Source organism: Cetorhinus maximus, chromosome 35, assembly GCF_964194155.1.
Source record: "Cetorhinus maximus chromosome 35, sCetMax3.hap1.1, whole genome shotgun sequence".
Taxonomy (NCBI): domain Eukaryota; kingdom Metazoa; phylum Chordata; class Chondrichthyes; order Lamniformes; family Cetorhinidae; genus Cetorhinus; species Cetorhinus maximus.
Window position 1 is genome coordinate 653,939 of NC_135913.1, and position 17,353 is coordinate 671,291.

Below are 17,353 nucleotides of genomic sequence, written 5' to 3' on the forward strand. Positions count from 1 at the left end.
GAGAATGAGAGAGTGTGAGAGAGTGAGGGAGTGAGATTGAGAGTGAGTGAGTGAGAGAGAGGGTGAGAGAGAGTGAAAGAGAGAGAGAGAGAGTGAGAGTGAAAGAGAGATAGAGTATGACAGAGATTGAGAGAGAGAGTGAGAGTGAGAGAGAGTGAGAGAGTGAGAGTGAGAGAGAGTGAGAGCGAGAGATAGAGAGAGAGAGTGAGAGAGAGAGTGAGATTGAGAGTGAGAGAGAGAGTGAGAGAGATTGAGAGAGAGTGAGAGATTGTGAGCGTGAGACTGAGAGTGAGAGAGTGAGTGAGGGAGAATGATAGAGTGTGAGAGAGTGAGATTGAGAGTGAGAGAGAGTGAGAGAGAAGAGTGAAGAGTGAGAGAGTGAGAGAGTGAGGGAGAGAGTGAGTGTGAGAGAGAGAGAGTGAGAGTGAGAGAGAGAGTGAGAGTAAGAGTGAGAGAGCGAGATCGAGAACGAGAGCGAGAGCGAGAGTGAGAGTGAGTGTGAGAGTGAGAGTGAGAGTGAGAGTAAGAGAGAGAGGCACCTTGAAATCCCCCATACCCCCAACCTCACAGAGGGAGAAGGACTTCTGCAACTACCCCTCCCCAAAAGACCCCATCCAAGATACTGAGGGAACCCCTGAAACCCCCACATGATGCATCCCAGGGAGAATGCAGGGACTCCTGAAATACCCCATTAGCCCACTCCAAAGAGAGTGCAAGTTCTCCTGAAATACCCCACCCCAAAGAGAGTGCAGGGTCTCCTGAAATACCCCATTACCCCATCCCAAAGAGAGTGCAGGGTCTCCTGAAATACCCCATTACCCCATCCCAAAAAGAGTGCAGGGACTCCTGAAATACCCCATTACCCCATCCCAAAGAGAGTGCAGGGACTCCTGAAATACCCCATCCCAAACAGAGTGCAGGGTCTCCTGAAATACCCCATTACCCCATCCCAAAGAGAGTGCAGGGACTCCTGAAATACCCCATCCCAAACAGAGTGCAGGGTCTCCTGAAATACCCCATTACCCCATCCCAAAGAGAGTGCAGGGACTCCTGAAATACCCCATCCCAAAGAGAGTGCAGGGTCTCCTGAAATACCCCATCCCAAAGAGAGTGCAGGGTCTTCTTTTAAGAATCCCACTTCTTTTAAGATCCTCGGATGAATTCCATCAAGGGCCCAGGGACTTGTCATCCCGCAGCTCTAACAATTTACTCAGTACCACTTCCCTGGTGATTGTAATTTTCCAGAGTTCCTCCCTCCATTCCATTTCCTGATTTACAGTTGTTTCTGGGATGTTATCCATATCCTCTTCCGTGAAGTACAATACAAAGCATTGTTCAATACATCTTATATCTCCTTATTTTCCATTATTAATTCCCTAGACTCACTCTATGTAGGACCAATGCTCTTGCTAACTCTCTTCTTTTTTAATTTTTCACACAAACTCTAACTATCTGTCTTTATATTTCTAGTTAGCTTTCTCTCGCACTCTAGTTTTTCCTTCCTTATCAATCTTTTGGTCATTCTTTAGAACATAAGGGCATAGGAACAGGAGAAGGTCATTCAGCCCATCGAGCCCGCTCCGTCATTCAATACTATCATGGCTGATCGAACACTTCAATGCCTTTTACCCACGCTGTCCCCATAGCCCTTTACGTTATTGTCAGTCGGGAAGCTATCAAACTCTACCTTAAGGTTACTCAATGACTGAACTTCCATGGCCCTCTGGGGCAGGGAATTCCAAAGAGTAAAGAAATTTCTCCTCAATTCGGTCCTAAAGATTTGGAAACTGAAGGTCCTGCTGAGTTTGTCACGGTCAGGAAGAAAACTCAGTGAAAATCACTTGGCTTCAGCATTCCACAGGTGGAGAAGACCTTGGGCTGACAGCAACGCCCAAACAGGGACTTGAACCCCAGACCCTCAGATTAAAAGTCTGATGCCCTACCGACTGAGCTACCCAGGCACTTGCTGTTCTTTATATTCTGTCCAATCTTCTGACCTGCCACCCACCTTTGTACAATTGTATGCTTTTTCTTTAAGTTTGATAACTGTAAATCAGGATTTAAATCTTTAAATTTTAGTTAACCACAGATGGTAGGTCCGTCCCTTGGAACTTTTCTCTCATTGGAATGTATCTACTATATGGACTCAAATATCCTCTTAAAGGTCGGCCACTGCACCTTTATTGATCTATCCCTTAATCTAATTTGTTAGTTTACTCTAGCTAGCTGTGCTTTCATGCCCTCATATTTGCCCTTACTTCAGCCTTGCACCCACCCTTCTCTCCCTCAAACTGAATATAAAATTCAATCATGTTATGATCTCTGCTACCTAGGGCAGCCTTCACTATGAGGTCATTAATTAATCCTATCTCGTTGCACAGATCCCAATCTATCCTGCAGCCATGTCTCTGTAATGGTTATCAGGTCATGCTTATTTCTTTCTGCTTGCACTCTCAGTTCATCTATTTTGTTTTGAATGCTACGTGCATTCAGATACACAGCCTTTAATTTTATCCTTTGATTATTTTTGTAACCTCTAGCCTGTCCTGATATACTCTTAGATTCATACTCACTGTACACTCTGTCCCTTCCTATCACAGTCTGTTTATCATTTCTCACTTTAATACCTTTCTTGTCTTTTCTCTACTCTTTGATCGGCCACATCTTCCCAAATTTGATCCCTTGCCCTGACTGTGTAGTTTAAAGCTCTCTCTACTTCCCTAGTTATGCAGGTCACTTAGAACAATAGTCCCAGCATGGTTCAGGTGCAGACTGTCCCAATAGGACAACCCCCACTTTCCCTAATGCTGATGCCATACCCCACGAACCAGACTCAGGTCTTCCAGACCAGTCTTTGAGCCACATTATTCATCTCTCTAATTTTACGTACACTATGCCAATTTGCCCATGGGTCAGGTAATATTACCTTTGACGTTCTGCTTTTTAATTTAGTGCCTAGCTCCTCATACTCTCTATGCAGATCAGCTTTGCTAGTTTTACCAATGCTGTTGCTACCAAAATGGACCACAACAATTGGATCCTCCCCCTCATGCATATCCCATCCCAGGGAAAGTGTGGGGACCCCTGAGATATCCCATTACCCCATCCCAGAGTGCGGAGGCCCTTGAAAGTCTTGGAAGATTGTCCTCTGCAGTCACCGTTGCCGGGAAGCAGTCTTGGAAGAGTGTCCTCTACAGTCACTGTCGCCGGGAAGCAGTCTGGGAAGAGTGTCCTCTGCAGTCACCATCGCCGGGAAGCAGTCTGGGAAGAGTGTCATCTGCAGTCACCGTCGCCAAGAAGCAGTCTGGGAAGAGCGTCCTCTGCAGTCACCGTCACTGTTGCCGGGAAGCAGTCTGGGAAGAGTGTCCTCTACAGTCACCGTTGCTGGGAACCAGTCTGGGAAGAGCATCCTCCGCAGTCACCATCGCTGGGAAGCAGTCTGGGAAGAGCGTCCTCTGCAGTCACCGTCACCGGGAAGAGGTCTGGGAAGAGCGTCCTCTGCAGTCACCGTCGCCGGAAAACAGTCTGGGAAGAGCACCCTCTGCAGTCACCGTCGCTGGGAAGCAGTCTGGGAAGAGCATCCTCCGCAGTTACCGTTGCCGGGAAGCAGTCTGGGAAGAGCGTCCTCTGCAGTCACCGTTGCCGGGAAGCAGTCTGGGAAGATCGTCCTCTGCAGTCACCGTTGCCGGGAAGCAGTCTGGGAAGATCATCCTCTGCAGTCACCGTCGCCGGGAAGCAGTCTGGGAAGAGCGTCCTCCACAGTCACCGTCACTGGGAAGCAGTCTGGGAAGAGCGTCCTCTGCAGTCACCGTCGCCAGGAAGCAGTCTGGGAAGAGCGTCCTCTGCAGTCACCGTCGCCGGGAAGCAGTCTGGGAAGAGTGTCCTCTAAAGTCATCGTCGCTGGGAACCAGTCTGGGAAGAGCATCCTCCACAGTTACCGTCGCTGGGAAGCAGTCTGGGAAGAGCGTCCTGTGCAGTCACCGTCGCCGGGAAGCAGTCTGGGAAGAGCGTCCTCTGCAGTCACCGTCGCCGGGAAACAGTCTGGGAAGAGCGCCCTCTGCAGTCACCGTCGCTGGGAAGCAGTCTGGGAAGAGTGCCCTCTGCAGTCACCGTCGCCGGGAAGCAGTCCGGGAAGAGCGTCCTCTGCAGTCACCATCGACGGGAAGCAGTCTGGGAAGAGCGTCCTCTGCAGTCACCGTCACCGTCGCTGGGAAACAGTCTGGGAAGAGCGTCCTCCGCAGTCACCGTTGCCAGGAAGCAGTCTGGGAAGAGCATCCTCTGCAGTCACCATCGCCGGGAAGCAGTCTGGGAAGAGCATCCTCTGCAGTCACCGTCGCCGGGAAGCAGTCTGGGAAGAGCGTCCTCTGCAGTCACCATCACCGTCGCCGGGAAGCAGTCTGGGAAGAGTGTCCTCTACAGTCATCGTCGCTGGGAAGCAGTCTGGGAAGAGCATCCTCCGCAGTCACCGTCGCTGGGAAGCAGTCTGGGAAGAGCGTCCTCTGCCGTCACCATCGCCGGGAAGCAGTCTGGGAAGAGCGTCCTCTGCAGTCACCGTCGCCGGGAAACAGTCTGGGAAGAGCGCTCTCTGCAGTCACCGTCGCCGGGAAGCAGTCTGGGAAGAGCGTCCTCTGCAGTCACCGTCGCTGGGAAGCAGTCTGGGAAGAGTGCCCTCTGCAGTCACCGTCGCCGTGAAGCAGTCTGGGAAGAGCGTCCTCTGCAGTCACCATCACCGTCGCCGGGAAACAGTCTGGGAAGAGTGTCCTCTACAGTCATCGTCGCTGGGAAGCAGTCTGGGAAGAGCGTTCTCTTCCATCACCATCGCCGGGAAGCAGTCTGGGAAGAGCGTCCTCTGCAGTCACCGTCGCTGGGAAGCAGTCTGGGAAGAGTGCCCTCTGCAGTCACCGTCGCCGTGAAGCAGTCTGGGAAGAACGTCCTCTGCAGTCACCGTCGCCGGGAAACAGTCTGGGAAGAGCGTCCTCTGCAGTCACTGTCGCTGGGAAGCAGTCTGGGAAGAGCGTCCTCTGCAGTCACCATTGCTGGGAAGCAGTCTGGGAAGAGCGTCATCTGCAGTCACCGTCGCTGGGAAGCAGTCTGGGAAGAGCGTCCTCCGCAGTCACCATTGCTGGGAAGCAGTCTGGGAAGAGCGTCCTCTGCAGTCACCGTCGTCGGGAAGCAGTCTGGGAAGAGCGTCCTCTGCAGTCACCGTCGTCGGGAAGCAGTCTGGGAAGAGCGTCCTTCACAGTCACTGTCGCCGAGTGAAAAAAAACAAAGAGTGACATTATAGGAAAACCGTTGGTAAGTAACTGCTAGTTTCAACTGCCTATTCTAAGTTGACTTCAGATTAAAGGTGACTACTGGGGCCCAGGATCGGAGGCCTAACACTTCAGCTTCAACTCAGCAGAGAGAGCGAGTTCCAGTTGATTTTAAAAAGTGAATTTTGAATCTCTATTCTAACTTGCTTTCAGATTGAAGGTAAATAGGAGAAATATTTTGCAGATTGATAAACTATAGACCAGTAGGAAATTTAAAAACAAATTGAAAAGCTAATTAAATAAAATAGAGATGCAGGGCCAGGTGATGTGTTGTAGCTGCAAGATGTGGGAGCTGGTGGACCCCATTGTGGTTCCTAGTGACCACACCTGTAGCAAATGTTGGTTGCTCGAGGAACTCTGGCTCAGAGTTGATGGGCTGGAGCCTGAGCTTCGGACACTGTGACACATCAGGGAGGGGGAGAGTTACCTGGACGCTATGTTTCAGGAGCCAGTCACGCCCCTTAGGTTAACTACCTTAAATTCGGCCAGTGGTCAGGGACTGGAGGGTGTGACTATGAGTGAGGCAGGTAGAGGGATCCAGGAAGTAGCACTGCAGGAGCCTCAGTCCTTATCCAACAGGTTCGAGATTCTTGCTCCATGTGTGGACCAGAGCGGGGACTGTAGGGAGGATGAGCAAACTAACCATAGCACCGTGGTACAGGGAGCCATTCAAGTGGGGGGAGAAAAGAGAAGTGTAGTTGTAATCGGGGACAGTATATTTAAGGGAATAGATACTACTCTCTGTAGTCAGGATCGAAAGTCCCGAAGGCTGTGATGCCTACCTGGTGCCAGGGTTAAGGATATCTCATCTGGGCTGCAGGGGAACTTGGAGAGGGAGGGGCAGGATCCAGTTGTCGTGGTGCATGTAGGTACCAACGATATAGGTAGAACAAGGAAAGAGGTTCTGCTGAGGGAATACAGGCAGCTAGGGGCTAAATTTAGAAGCAGAACCAAAAAGGTAATAATCTCCAGATTACTACCTGAGACACGAGCTAATCGGCACAGGGTCAATAAGATTAAAGAGGTAAATGCGTGGCTCAAAGATTGGTGTGGGAGAAATGGGTTTGAATTCAAGGGACATTGACACCAGTACTGGGGAAAGAGGGAGCTATTCTGTTCGGATGGGCTCCACTTGAATCATGCTGGGACCAGTGTCCTGGCGAATTGCATAACTAGGGTTGTAGATAGGGCTTTAAACTAAATAGTTGGGGGGGGAGGGTTCAGTTGCATGGAAATATAAAAAATCAAAGTTTAAGGAGAGGGTAAGAGTGCAGGTTAGTGACGAGGCTGATTGTTACCAAAAGTGAAAGGAAGGGACAGAGTGTGTGAATGCCATATTGCACCAAAGAATCATATAAGAGTAGGGAAAATTGACAATAGGGCAAACTTAAAGGCTTTGTATCTGAATGTGTGTAGCATTCGGATTAAAACTAATAAGTTAACAGTGCAAATAGATAAATAGATATGATTTGGTGGCGATTACTGAGACGTGGTTACAGGGAGTTGAATATTCAAGGGTACTCAGTGTTTTGGAAGGATCAGCAAGAAGGAAAAGGAAGTGGTGTAGCTTTGTTAGTAAGGGAGAGATCAGTGCTATAGTGAGGAGTGATATAGGCGCTGGAGAGCAAGACGTAGAGCCAGTCTGGGTAGAAATAAGAAATAGCAAGGGAACGAAGTCCCTGGTATTCAGGTTACGATGAGAAGGAAAAGAGAGGCTTTTAGCAGGTACAAGGGAACCAAATCAGCGGAGGCATTAGTGGACTACAGACAGTGCAGGGTGAAGCTTAAGAAAGCAATTAGGAGAGCAAAGAGGGCATATGAGAAAGCTCTGGCTGGTAAAAGTAGGGAAAATCCCAAGATATTCTATAAGTATATCAATGGGAAGAGGAAAACCAGGGAAAGAGTAGGGCCCATAAGGGACCAAGGGGACAATCTATGGGTGGAGCCAGAGGACATCGCTAGAGTGTTGAATGAATACTTCACATCCATCTTCACCCTAGAGAATGAGGACGAAGGTATCAAAGTGGGGGAGAGAGACTGCGAAGTTCTTAAGCAAATTGATATGGGGAGCGATAAGGTATTGAAGGTGTTGGCAGGCTTAAAAGTGGACAAATATCCAGGTCCAGATGATTTGTGTCCCAGACTGTTGAGGGAGTCAAGGGAGGAGATCGCAGGGGCTCTGACCCAAATTTTTAATTCCTCTCTGGCCATGGGGGAGGTGCCAGATGACTGGAGAACAGCTAATGTGGTTCCGCTATTTAAGAAGGGTTGTAGAGATAAACCAGGGAACTACAGGTCAGTGAGTCTCACGTCAGTGGTAGGAAAACTATTGGAGAACATTCTGAAGGAGAGTATCTATCTCCACTTGGAGAGGCAAGGTTTGATCAGGAATAGTCAGCATGGCTTTGTCAGAGGGAGGTCATGCCTAACAAATTTGATTGAATTTTTTGAGGAGGTGACCAGGTGTGTAGATGAGGGTAGTGCAGTTGATGTAGTTTATATGGATTTCAGCAAAACCTTTGACGAGGTCCCATATGGGAGACTTATAAAGAAGGCAAATGCGCATGGGATACAGGGTAATTTGATAAGGTGGATTCAAAATTGGCTTAGTTGTAGGAGACAGAGGGTGATGACAGAAGGATGCTTTAGTGACTGGAAGACAGTGTCCAGTGGCGTACCACAGGGATCTGTGCTGGGTCCCCTATTATTCCGTCATTTGTATAAACGACATAGATGACTATGTGGGGTGTAGGATTAGTAAGTTTGCGGATGACTCAAAGATTGGCCGGGTGGTTAACAGTGAGTTTGAGTGTCTTGGGCTACAGGAAGATATAGATGGGATGGTCAAATGGGCAGATAAGTGGCAAATGGAATTTAACCCTGAAAAGTGTGAGGTGATACACTTTGGAAGGAATAATTTGACAAGGAAGTATTCAATGAGCGGCATGCCACTAGGAAGTACTGAGGAACAAAGGGACCTTGGTGTGTGTGTCCATAGATCTCTGAAGGCAGAGGGGCATGTTAGTGGGTTGGTGAAAAAGGCATATGGGACACTTGCCTTTATCAATCAAGGCATAGATTACAAAAGTAGGGAGGTCATGTTGGCGTTGTATAGAACCTTGGTGAGGCCACAGCTGGAGTACTGTGTGCAGTTCTGGTATCCACATTATAGGAAGGATGTGATTGCACTGGAGGGGGTGCAGAGGAGATTCACCAGGATATTGCCTGGGATGAAACATTTAAAGTTATGAAGAGAGGTTGGATAGACGTGGGTTGCTTTCATTGGAGCAGAGAAGATTGAGGGGGCGACCTGATCGAGGTGTACAAGATTATGAGGGGCATGGATAGGATGGATAGGGAGCAGCTGTTCACCTTAGTTGAAGGGTCAGTCACAAGAGAACATAAGTTCAAGGTGAGGGGCAGGAGATTTAGGGGGGATGTGAGGAAAAACTTTTTTATCCAGAGGGTGGTGACGGTCTGGAATGCACTGCCTGGGAGGGTGGTGGAGGCGTGTTGCCTCACATCCTTTAAAAAGTACCTGGATGAGCACTTGGCACGTCATAACATTCAAGGCTATGGGCCAAGTGCTGGTAAATGGGATTAGGTAGGTCGGTCAGTTATTTCTTGATAGGCTGAAGGGCCTTTTCTGCACTGTGTAATTCTGTGAGTAATCTATAGGTCCCCAAACAGTAGTTTAACAGTAGGGCACAATATAAACCAGGAAATACTAGGAGCATGTAAGAAAGGCATGGCAATAATCAAGGGTGATTTTAATATGCATATAGACTGGACTAATCAAATTGGCAAGGGTAGCCTTGAGGGAGAGTTCATAGAGTGTATTAGAGATTGTTTCTTGGAGCAATATGTGGAAGAAACCAGGGAGCAGGCTATTCTGGATTTGGTTTTGTGTAATGAGATGGGATTAATTAATGATCTCATAGTAAAGGATCCTCTAGGGAAGAGTGTTCATAGCATGCTGGAATTTCAAGTTCAGTTTGAGAACGAGAAACTTGAGTCACACACTAGTGTTCTGGAGTTAAACAAAGGTAACTACATAGGCATGAGGGCAAAATTGGCCCTAGTGGACTGGGCAGGGAGGTTACAAGGTTGGACAGGTAATGAACAGTGGCAGGTATTTGAGAAGATATTCAATTCTTCCCAAGTAAAATATATTCCAAAGAGGAAGAAAGATGGTAAGAAGTGGAAAAAGCATCCATGGCTAAGCAAGGAAGCTAAACATAACATAAAGGCAAAAACTAAGGCATACCAAATTGCAAAGGTCAGTGGCAGGCTAGAAGATTGGGAAACTTTTAAAGATCAACAAAGGGTTACTAAAAAAATAATAAAAAGAGCAAAGGTAAATTATGAAAGAAAACTAGCACAAAATGTAAAAACTGATAGCAAAAGCTTCTACAAGTATATAAAAGGAAAGAGAGGAGCTAAAGTGAATGTTGGTCCCTTGGAGGATGAGACTGGGGAGTTAATAGTGGGGAACGCAGAAATGACAGAGACGCTTAATCAATATTTTGCCTCAGTTTTCATGGTGGAGGACACTAGTACTGCCTCAATAGTAACAGGTAGTTCGGAGGGTATAGAGAAGGAGCTTAGAACAATCACCATCACTAGAGAAAAAGTACTGAGCAAACTATTGGGATTAAAGGGTGACAAGTCCCCAGGACCTGATGGCCTACATCCCAGGGTCTTAAAGGAAGTGGCAGCGGAGATAGTGGATGCATTGGCTATAATATTCCAAAATTCCCTGGAGTCTGGAAAGGTTCTGGTGGATTGGAAAAATGCTAATATAATGCCCTTATTCAAAAAGTTGGGAGGAGGCAGAAAGTAGGAAACTATAGACCAGTTAGTTTAACGTCTGTAGTTGGGAAATTGCTGGAATGCATTATTAAGGAAGTAGTAAAGGGGCATTTGGAAAGTCAAAATGCAATCCATCAGAGTCAACATGGTTTTATGAAGAGTAAATCGTGTTTGACTAATTTGCTAGAGCTCTTTGAAGATGTGACAAGCAAAGTGGATAATGGGGATCCTGTAGAGGTAATATATCTGGACTTCCAGAAGGTCTTTGATAAGGTGCCGCACAAAAGAATAATACACAAGACAAGATCACACGGAGTTAGGGGTAATATATTAGCTTGGATAGAGGATTGGCTAACCAACAGAAAGCAGAGAGTCGGGATAAATGGGTCTTTTTCTGGATGGCAAGCTGAAACTGGTGGGTTGCCACAGGGTTCGGTCCTTGGGCCCCAACTATTTACAATCTATTTTAATGACTTGGATTCAGGGATAGAAGGTACTGTTGCTAAATTTGCAGATGACACCAAAATAGGTGGGAAAGTAAGTTGCAATGACGAAATAAGAAATTTACAAAAGGATATGGACAGGTTAGGTGAATGGGCCAAAATTTGGCAGATGGAGTTTAACGTGGATAAGTGAGAGGTTATCCATTTTGGTCAGAAGGATAAAAAGGCGACTTATTATTTAAATGGAGAGAAACTTCAGAATGCTTTAGTGCAGAGGGATCTGGGTGTCCTCGTGTATGAATCGCTGAAAGCTAGTATGGAGGTAGAGGTAATAAGGAAGGCAAATGGAATTTTGGCATTTATTGTTGAAGGAAGAGAGTATAAAAATAGGGAAGTGTTCTTGCAACTGTACAAGGCATTGGTGAGAACGCACCTGGAGTACTGTGTACAGTTTTGGTCCCCTTACTTGAGGAAGGATGTAGTTGCATTGGAGGAGGTTCAGGGGAGGTTCACTAGATTGATTCCAGAGATGCGGAGCTTGTCTTATGAAGAGAGATTGAGGAGTTTAGGCCTATACTCGCTAAAGTTTAGAAGGATGAGAGGAGATCTAATTGAGGTGTATAAGATGCTAAAGGGGATAGACAAAGTAGATGTGGAGCGGATGTTTCCCCTTGTGGGGCATTCTAGAACGAGAGGCCATAGTTTTAGGGGTGGTAGATTTAAATCAGAGATGAGGAGGAATTACTCTTCTCAAAGGGTTGTGAATCTGTGGCATTCACTAACTCAGAGTGCAGTGGATGCCGGGACGCTGAATAAAGTTAAGGAGGAGATAGACAGATTTTTAATTAGTAACGGGTTGAAAGGTTATGGGGAGAGGGTGGGAAATTGGAGTTGAGGCCGAAATGAGATCAGCCATGATCGTAATGAATGGCGGGGCAGGTTTGAGGGGCTGAATTGCCCACTCCTGCTCCTAGTTCTTATTTTCTTATGAAACACCTGATTACCCCATCCCAGAGAGAAAGACGGACCCCTGAAGTACTCGATTACCTGACCTTGGAGTGCAGGGACCCCTGAAATATCCCAGTACCCCATCCCAGAGAGAGTGAGGGACCCCTGAAACTGACTGATATCACATTGCATAGAGAATGAGGAGGCCCTGATCCCAGAGGGAGTGACAGGATCACTGAAACCCTGACCCCTAATACCTCAAACCATCCCCAAGGGAGTAAGGCTGAACAAAATCCCTCCATAGACACAATCAAACAAAGGGAAAGAGAGATAGAGAGAGAGAGAGAGGGGTTAGAGAGAGAGAGGGGGGTTAGAGAGAGAGAGAGAGAGGGGGGGTTAGAGAGAGAGAGCGGGGGGGATTAGAGAGAGAGAGCGGGGGGGTTAGAGAGAGAGAGAGGGGGGTTAGAGAGAGAGAGAGAGGGGGGGGTGAGAGAGAGAGAGAGAGGGGGCGTTAGAGAGAGAGAGAGAGGAGGGGTTAGAGAGAGAGAGAGATGGGGGGTTAGAGAGAGAGAGAGATGGGGGGTTAGAGAGAGAGAGAGAGGGGGGGTTAGAGAGAGAGAGAGGGGGGGTTAGAGAGAGAGAGAGGGGGGGGTTTGAGAGAGAGAGAGAGGGGGGGTTAGAGAGATAGAGAGAGGGGGGTTAAAGAGAAAGAGAGAGGGGGGGTTAGAGAGAGAGAGAGAGGGGGGGTTAGAGAGAGAGAGAGAGAGGGGGTTAGAGAGAGAGAGAGAGAGAGGGTGTTAGAGATAGAGAGAGAGGGGTTAGAGATAGAGAGAGAGGGGTTAGAGATAGAGAGAGAGGGGGTTAGAGAGAGAGAGAGAGAGAGGGGTTAGAGAGAGAGAGGGGTTAGAGAGAGAGAGGGGTTAGAGAAAGGGATAGAGGGAGAGAGGGATAGAGAGAGAGAGAGGGATAGAGAGAGGGGGGAAGAGAGAGAGGGGGGTAGGGGGGGAGAGAGAGAGAGAGTGAGGGGTGGGGAGAGAGAGGGAGGGGGGAAGAGAGAGAGAGAGGAGGGAGAGAGAGAGCGGGGAGAGAGAAAGACAGGAGGAAAGAGAGAGAAAAAGGGAGAGAGAAAAAGGGAGGGAGAGGAAGACAACGGAAGAGAAAGCAGGAAAGAGAGAAGGAGAGAAGGAGGGAAAGAGAGAAAGAGGGAAAGAAAGAGGAGAAATCTGATCTCCAGTTTGGCACTAAATTTGATTGTGGACCCTGGAGGACACCCTGCAGCTCAGGTTGCTGTGCCTAGGAAAGGACCAGTGTGGGAGAGGTGTGGGAGCTGAGTGTTCACACCTAGAATTCCCGAGACTGGGAGGGAGCTGAGTGTTCACACCTGGATTACCTGGGACTGGGAGGGAGATGAGTGTTCACACCTGGATTACCCGAGACTGAGAGGGAGCTGAGTGTTCACACCTGGATTACCTGAGACTGAGAGGGAGAGGAGTGTTCACACCTGGATTACCTGAGACTGGGAGGGAGCTGAGTGTTCACACCTGGATTACCTGAGACTGGGAGGGAGCTGAGTGTTCACACCTGGATTACCTGCGACTCCGAGGATGCTGAGTGATCACACCTGGACTACCTGAGGCAGTGTCTGATGGTTTCTTTCTGCATTTGTGCCGGTCCATGATTAGCCCGTTCCAGGGAGCACAGAAAATACCACAAAACTGTGTGCAGGCAAAGGCGTTTGTCAACCTGCTGACTGAGGGAGAGAAAAGAGTGAGGGAGATGGATTGTCTTCTGGACACACAGACAGGTGGGCAGATGGGCAGGCCCTCAGATTGTCTTCTGGATACACAGACAGGCAGGCCCTTCAGCCCCTCAGAGTCAGGATTGGCTGGCAGCACTGTAGTACTCTTCCCCACCTCTTCTTTTCATCTATTCCCACCCAACCCTGTCTCTCACTCCATTGTTCGTTCCCTCTGTATTCCTCCCTACCCTCACCCTCTCGCTCTGGGCACTCTCTCTTCCTCCCATCCCTCTCTTCCCCTCCACTCTCTTCCCCACCCTCTCACTATCTCTTCCCCTCACCTTCTTTCTCCCCTCCCTCTCCCTCTCCCCCTCCCCCTCCCATTTCCCAGCCTCTTAAATTTTCCAATTCTCCTCTCTCTTGCTCTCTCTCTCTCATTACTCTCCACAGACTCATAAAAATCTGCTGCACAGAAAGAGGCTCTTCAGCCCATTGTGTGCCTGCTGGCCAGGAAAGGCCTAACCAGCATACTCTTACTTTACAGCTGTTGCTCCCTAACCCTGTAGGTTATGACACTTGATGTGTATATCCCAGTGCTTTTTAAACGCATCTTTCAGGCATTGAGTTCCAGGGCCACACCAGCCTCTGGGTGAAAAAAGTTACTCCTCAACTTCCCTCTAAAGCTCCCACCAATTACTTGAAATCTATCTAGTTATTGGTCCACTCCTCATCTCTCTCTTTCTTCCCTCCCTCTCCCTCTGTCCCATGTTCTCCACATCTCCCACAACCCTTTCTCTCTACCTATGCCCTCTCTGCTCTGCTCTGTTCTTCTTCCCTGTCACCGACCCCCCCCACACTTTCTTTCTCCTTCTCCTATCTCTCCTCACTCCCCTCGTCTCCCTCTCTCTCTGTTTCTCACCCGTTGACATGTCGATAGGTGCACCCCTGTCCCCCTCATCACCCTGGTGTCAACAGTGACTCCCCTTCCCTCTCTCGCTCCACTTGATTCTCCTCTGGTCTCCCTCACCTTGCCCAGAGTCACCCTTGGCGAGCAGGGTGAGTGTGGGGTTCAGGGTGCCGATGAACAGGCTGTCACGAAGCTGTATTATGGAGAGCCAGAGCAGGGTGAAGAGGAAGAGTTTGGAGAAGATGCAGCTCCTGAAGGAGGGGATCTCCTCCTCGTTCCCTTCTGAGTCTGCAGTGGGAGGGGTGGAGAAACACAGAGTTAAACAAGAGCAGGGATCGACCAGGAAAAATATGTCATGGTATTCGGGCACGTCACAGAGCAATTTCAACCAGGGCGGCTACAGGAAATCCTCATTCTTTTCAAAGTGTCACTTTCAGAGCAGGAGGAGGCCATTCAGTCCATCACAAAAGGAAGGGGAAGAGAGAGGGGATAGGGGCAGGAGGAGAGCTGCAGGGTGAGTGAACGGAAAGGTCAGGGGTATGGATGGAGTGGAGAGGCTGGTGGGGGAGGGGACGTGGAAGGGAGAGGGGGAAGGGAGGAGGGGAGATTTTCTCACCTTGTGAGCCACTGGGCTGGGGATTCACCCAATCAGTCACTTTCATTTCTTCCCATCTCTCTGCCCCGTCTTGTTCCGTCTCTTCCTGTCTCTCTCCCCCATCTCCTGCTGTCCATTCTCTTCTCTCCCCCTCCTCTCCCTGGGTCCTGTCTCCTCTGTGGTGAGGCTGCCTCTCTCTCACTTTCTGCTCCTCACAGCAGAACGACATCAATCGGAACTTGGCACAACTGACCCTGTCCAAACAAAACAAGAATTTCCTTGTTAAATACAATGGCCGATTGTAAAAATGGACAAACTGATTTGTTCAAACACAGGAGAGTGTAGGGAGGTCTGATGAGGTATTTAAAACTGTTACAGGGTGTGACAGTGTAGATAGAAACAGATCACAGAACAAAAAAAACAAAGATCATAAGAAATAGGAGCAGGAGAAGGCCATTCAGCCCATCGAGCCTGCTCCACCATTCAATAAGGTCATGGCCGATCTGATTGAGGCCTTAACTCCACTTTCCTGCCTGCTCCCCATAACCCTTGATTCCCTTCTCTATCTGTCTAACTCAGCCTTGAATACATTCAAAGACCCAACCTTCACTGCCCTCTGGGGAAGAGAATTCCATAGATTAACGACACTCAGAACTTCCTCCCCATCTCCGTCTTTAAGGGGAGATTGCATATTCTGAAACTGTGCCCCCAGTTCTTGATTCAGTTTGAGCAGATTGCAGGCTTCTAAGATGAGAGCATTTTATTTTGAATTCCATTGTCTCCATACCTTGCCTCTGATCAGTGGTGGCTTTCGTTTATGGCCTGAACAAGTTAAGCGCTCCTTTGCTTGGAGGAGTTGTCTAGTTCTTGCACGTTTCCCTCCAGAAATGTCTGCACTGTTGGAGCGATGGGGGAGGCGGGGGAGAAGGGTAAAACTGGCCCCTAGATTCAACAAGGACTTCCTCAGAGCTCTCCTATCTGTAGTCTCCAACTGATGCGAGCAGCTGATGCCGACCCCTGGTAAGAGGAGGAAGCCAAGCCAGACGCACGTGGTCTGGGAGAAGGTGGCCAAGGAAGTCAGCAGTGTTGGGCTGCTTAGGTGGACATGGTCCCAATGCCAGGAAAGCTTCAAGACCTAATGAGGGTGAGTAAGGCCTCAGTATGAGCAACCTTGCGCCAGTGTGGCACAGGGCACGCTCACGATCGCAGGAGGAAAGTCAGTTTGGCTGGAGCTCAAAGACAGCAGGATTCAGCAAGGACACAGCTGTCTTCAACCACGTCATGGTGCATTTGAAGCTTTGCTCCAGTTGTAGGGTGGATGATGGGCAGGGTGAGCATATGACGGATGAGCACAGCATCTAAGGCTGGCGCACACTGAGCTGATAATGGGCAGGCAGCATGCCGTAAAATAATCTGAAACTGTTAATGAGTGCACGCTTACACATCTTTTCAGGAGAAGCAAGTCCACAATGCCCACCTCTCTCAGGTACTTGATAGTCCTGAGAGATGTTCAGGATCAAATATAGCACTCAGCAGAGCACTCAGCAGCTGAGAAAAGGCCTCTAACTCATACGATTTTAAAATGGATACTCTGTTCATTCACATTAGCACTGGCAGCAGTAACAGATCTACTAACTGCTGAGCTGAGACTCCGGGCTCAAAGCCACCCTACCAGCTTCCACTTAAAAACAGGAACCACACAGGGCGTGAATCTGACGCGAAAGGTGTATTATTGCGCTCACACGGTATTATGGCAGTCAGTTGGGTTATCAGTCACCTTAAATACACTATTTGACATTTACAATACACAGGAGAGGTTCCGACTTTGAAGTCCGCCCACCTGCCATATTACACAAAAGTGGCATAATGTGTCCAACACCGGCCAACGTCATCACGCCCAAGAATATGTCTCTGGATTTGGGAAACACTGCCGATTTGGGAGCGTGTTATTCTGCCCATCCTTTCAGCCTCTACCCTGTCCAGCCCCCTCAGAATCTTAATATATTTCAATAAGACTACCTCTCATTCTTTCACTGTCTGATGCGGAAAGGGGAAGCTGCTCAACTTTTCCTCATAAGGCAACTCCTTCATCTCAGTAATCAATCTCGTCAATCTTCCCTGAACCGCCTTCAATGCAAGTATATCCCTCCTTAAGTATGGAGGCCAAAACTGTATGCAGAGCTCTCCTTGCTAATATAATACTCCCAACACCACGAGCTCTTATCTTGTGGAGTAACCTTTTATGTGGCATCTTATCGAATGGCCTTTTGGAAATCCAGATACACCACATCTAGTGGTTCCCCTTTATCCAGCCTGCTTGTTACATCCTCAAAGAACCCTAATAAATTTGTCAAGCACCATTTCCCTTGTATAAACCATGTTGACTCTGCTTGACTGTATTTTCATCTTCTAAATGACCTGCTATTACGTCCTTACTATTCTAGAGTTTATCCAATGACAACTAACTGGCCCATATTTTCCTGCTTTCTCTCACTCTCCCTTCCAAAAAAGAGGTGCTATATCTGAAGCTTTCCAATCCACTGGGATCTTTCCAGAATTTAGGGAATTTTGGAAGATGACAAATGAATTCGCTATCAG

General features: G+C 48.4%; 1 protein-coding gene and 1 non-coding gene across 2 annotated transcripts in view; both read right to left on the minus strand.

Moving 5' to 3' along the window:
• LOC144671990 (equilibrative nucleobase transporter 1-like) overlaps positions 1-17,353 on the minus strand; it is a 74,728-nt gene that overhangs the window by 12,351 nt on the left and 45,024 nt on the right. The window contains exons 7-9 of the mRNA XM_078533926.1: positions 14,777-15,009; positions 14,281-14,448; positions 13,106-13,265 (exon numbers count right to left, since the gene is read on the minus strand). Coding sequence (XP_078390052.1) covers positions 13,106-13,265; positions 14,281-14,448; positions 14,777-15,009 — 561 coding nt within the window. The remainder of the gene's footprint in view (positions 1-13,105; positions 13,266-14,280; positions 14,449-14,776; positions 15,010-17,353) is intronic.
• On the minus strand, positions 1,889-1,961 carry trnak-uuu (transfer RNA lysine (anticodon UUU)). Its single transcript has one exon. It is a non-coding gene; the product is annotated as a tRNA-Lys (tRNA).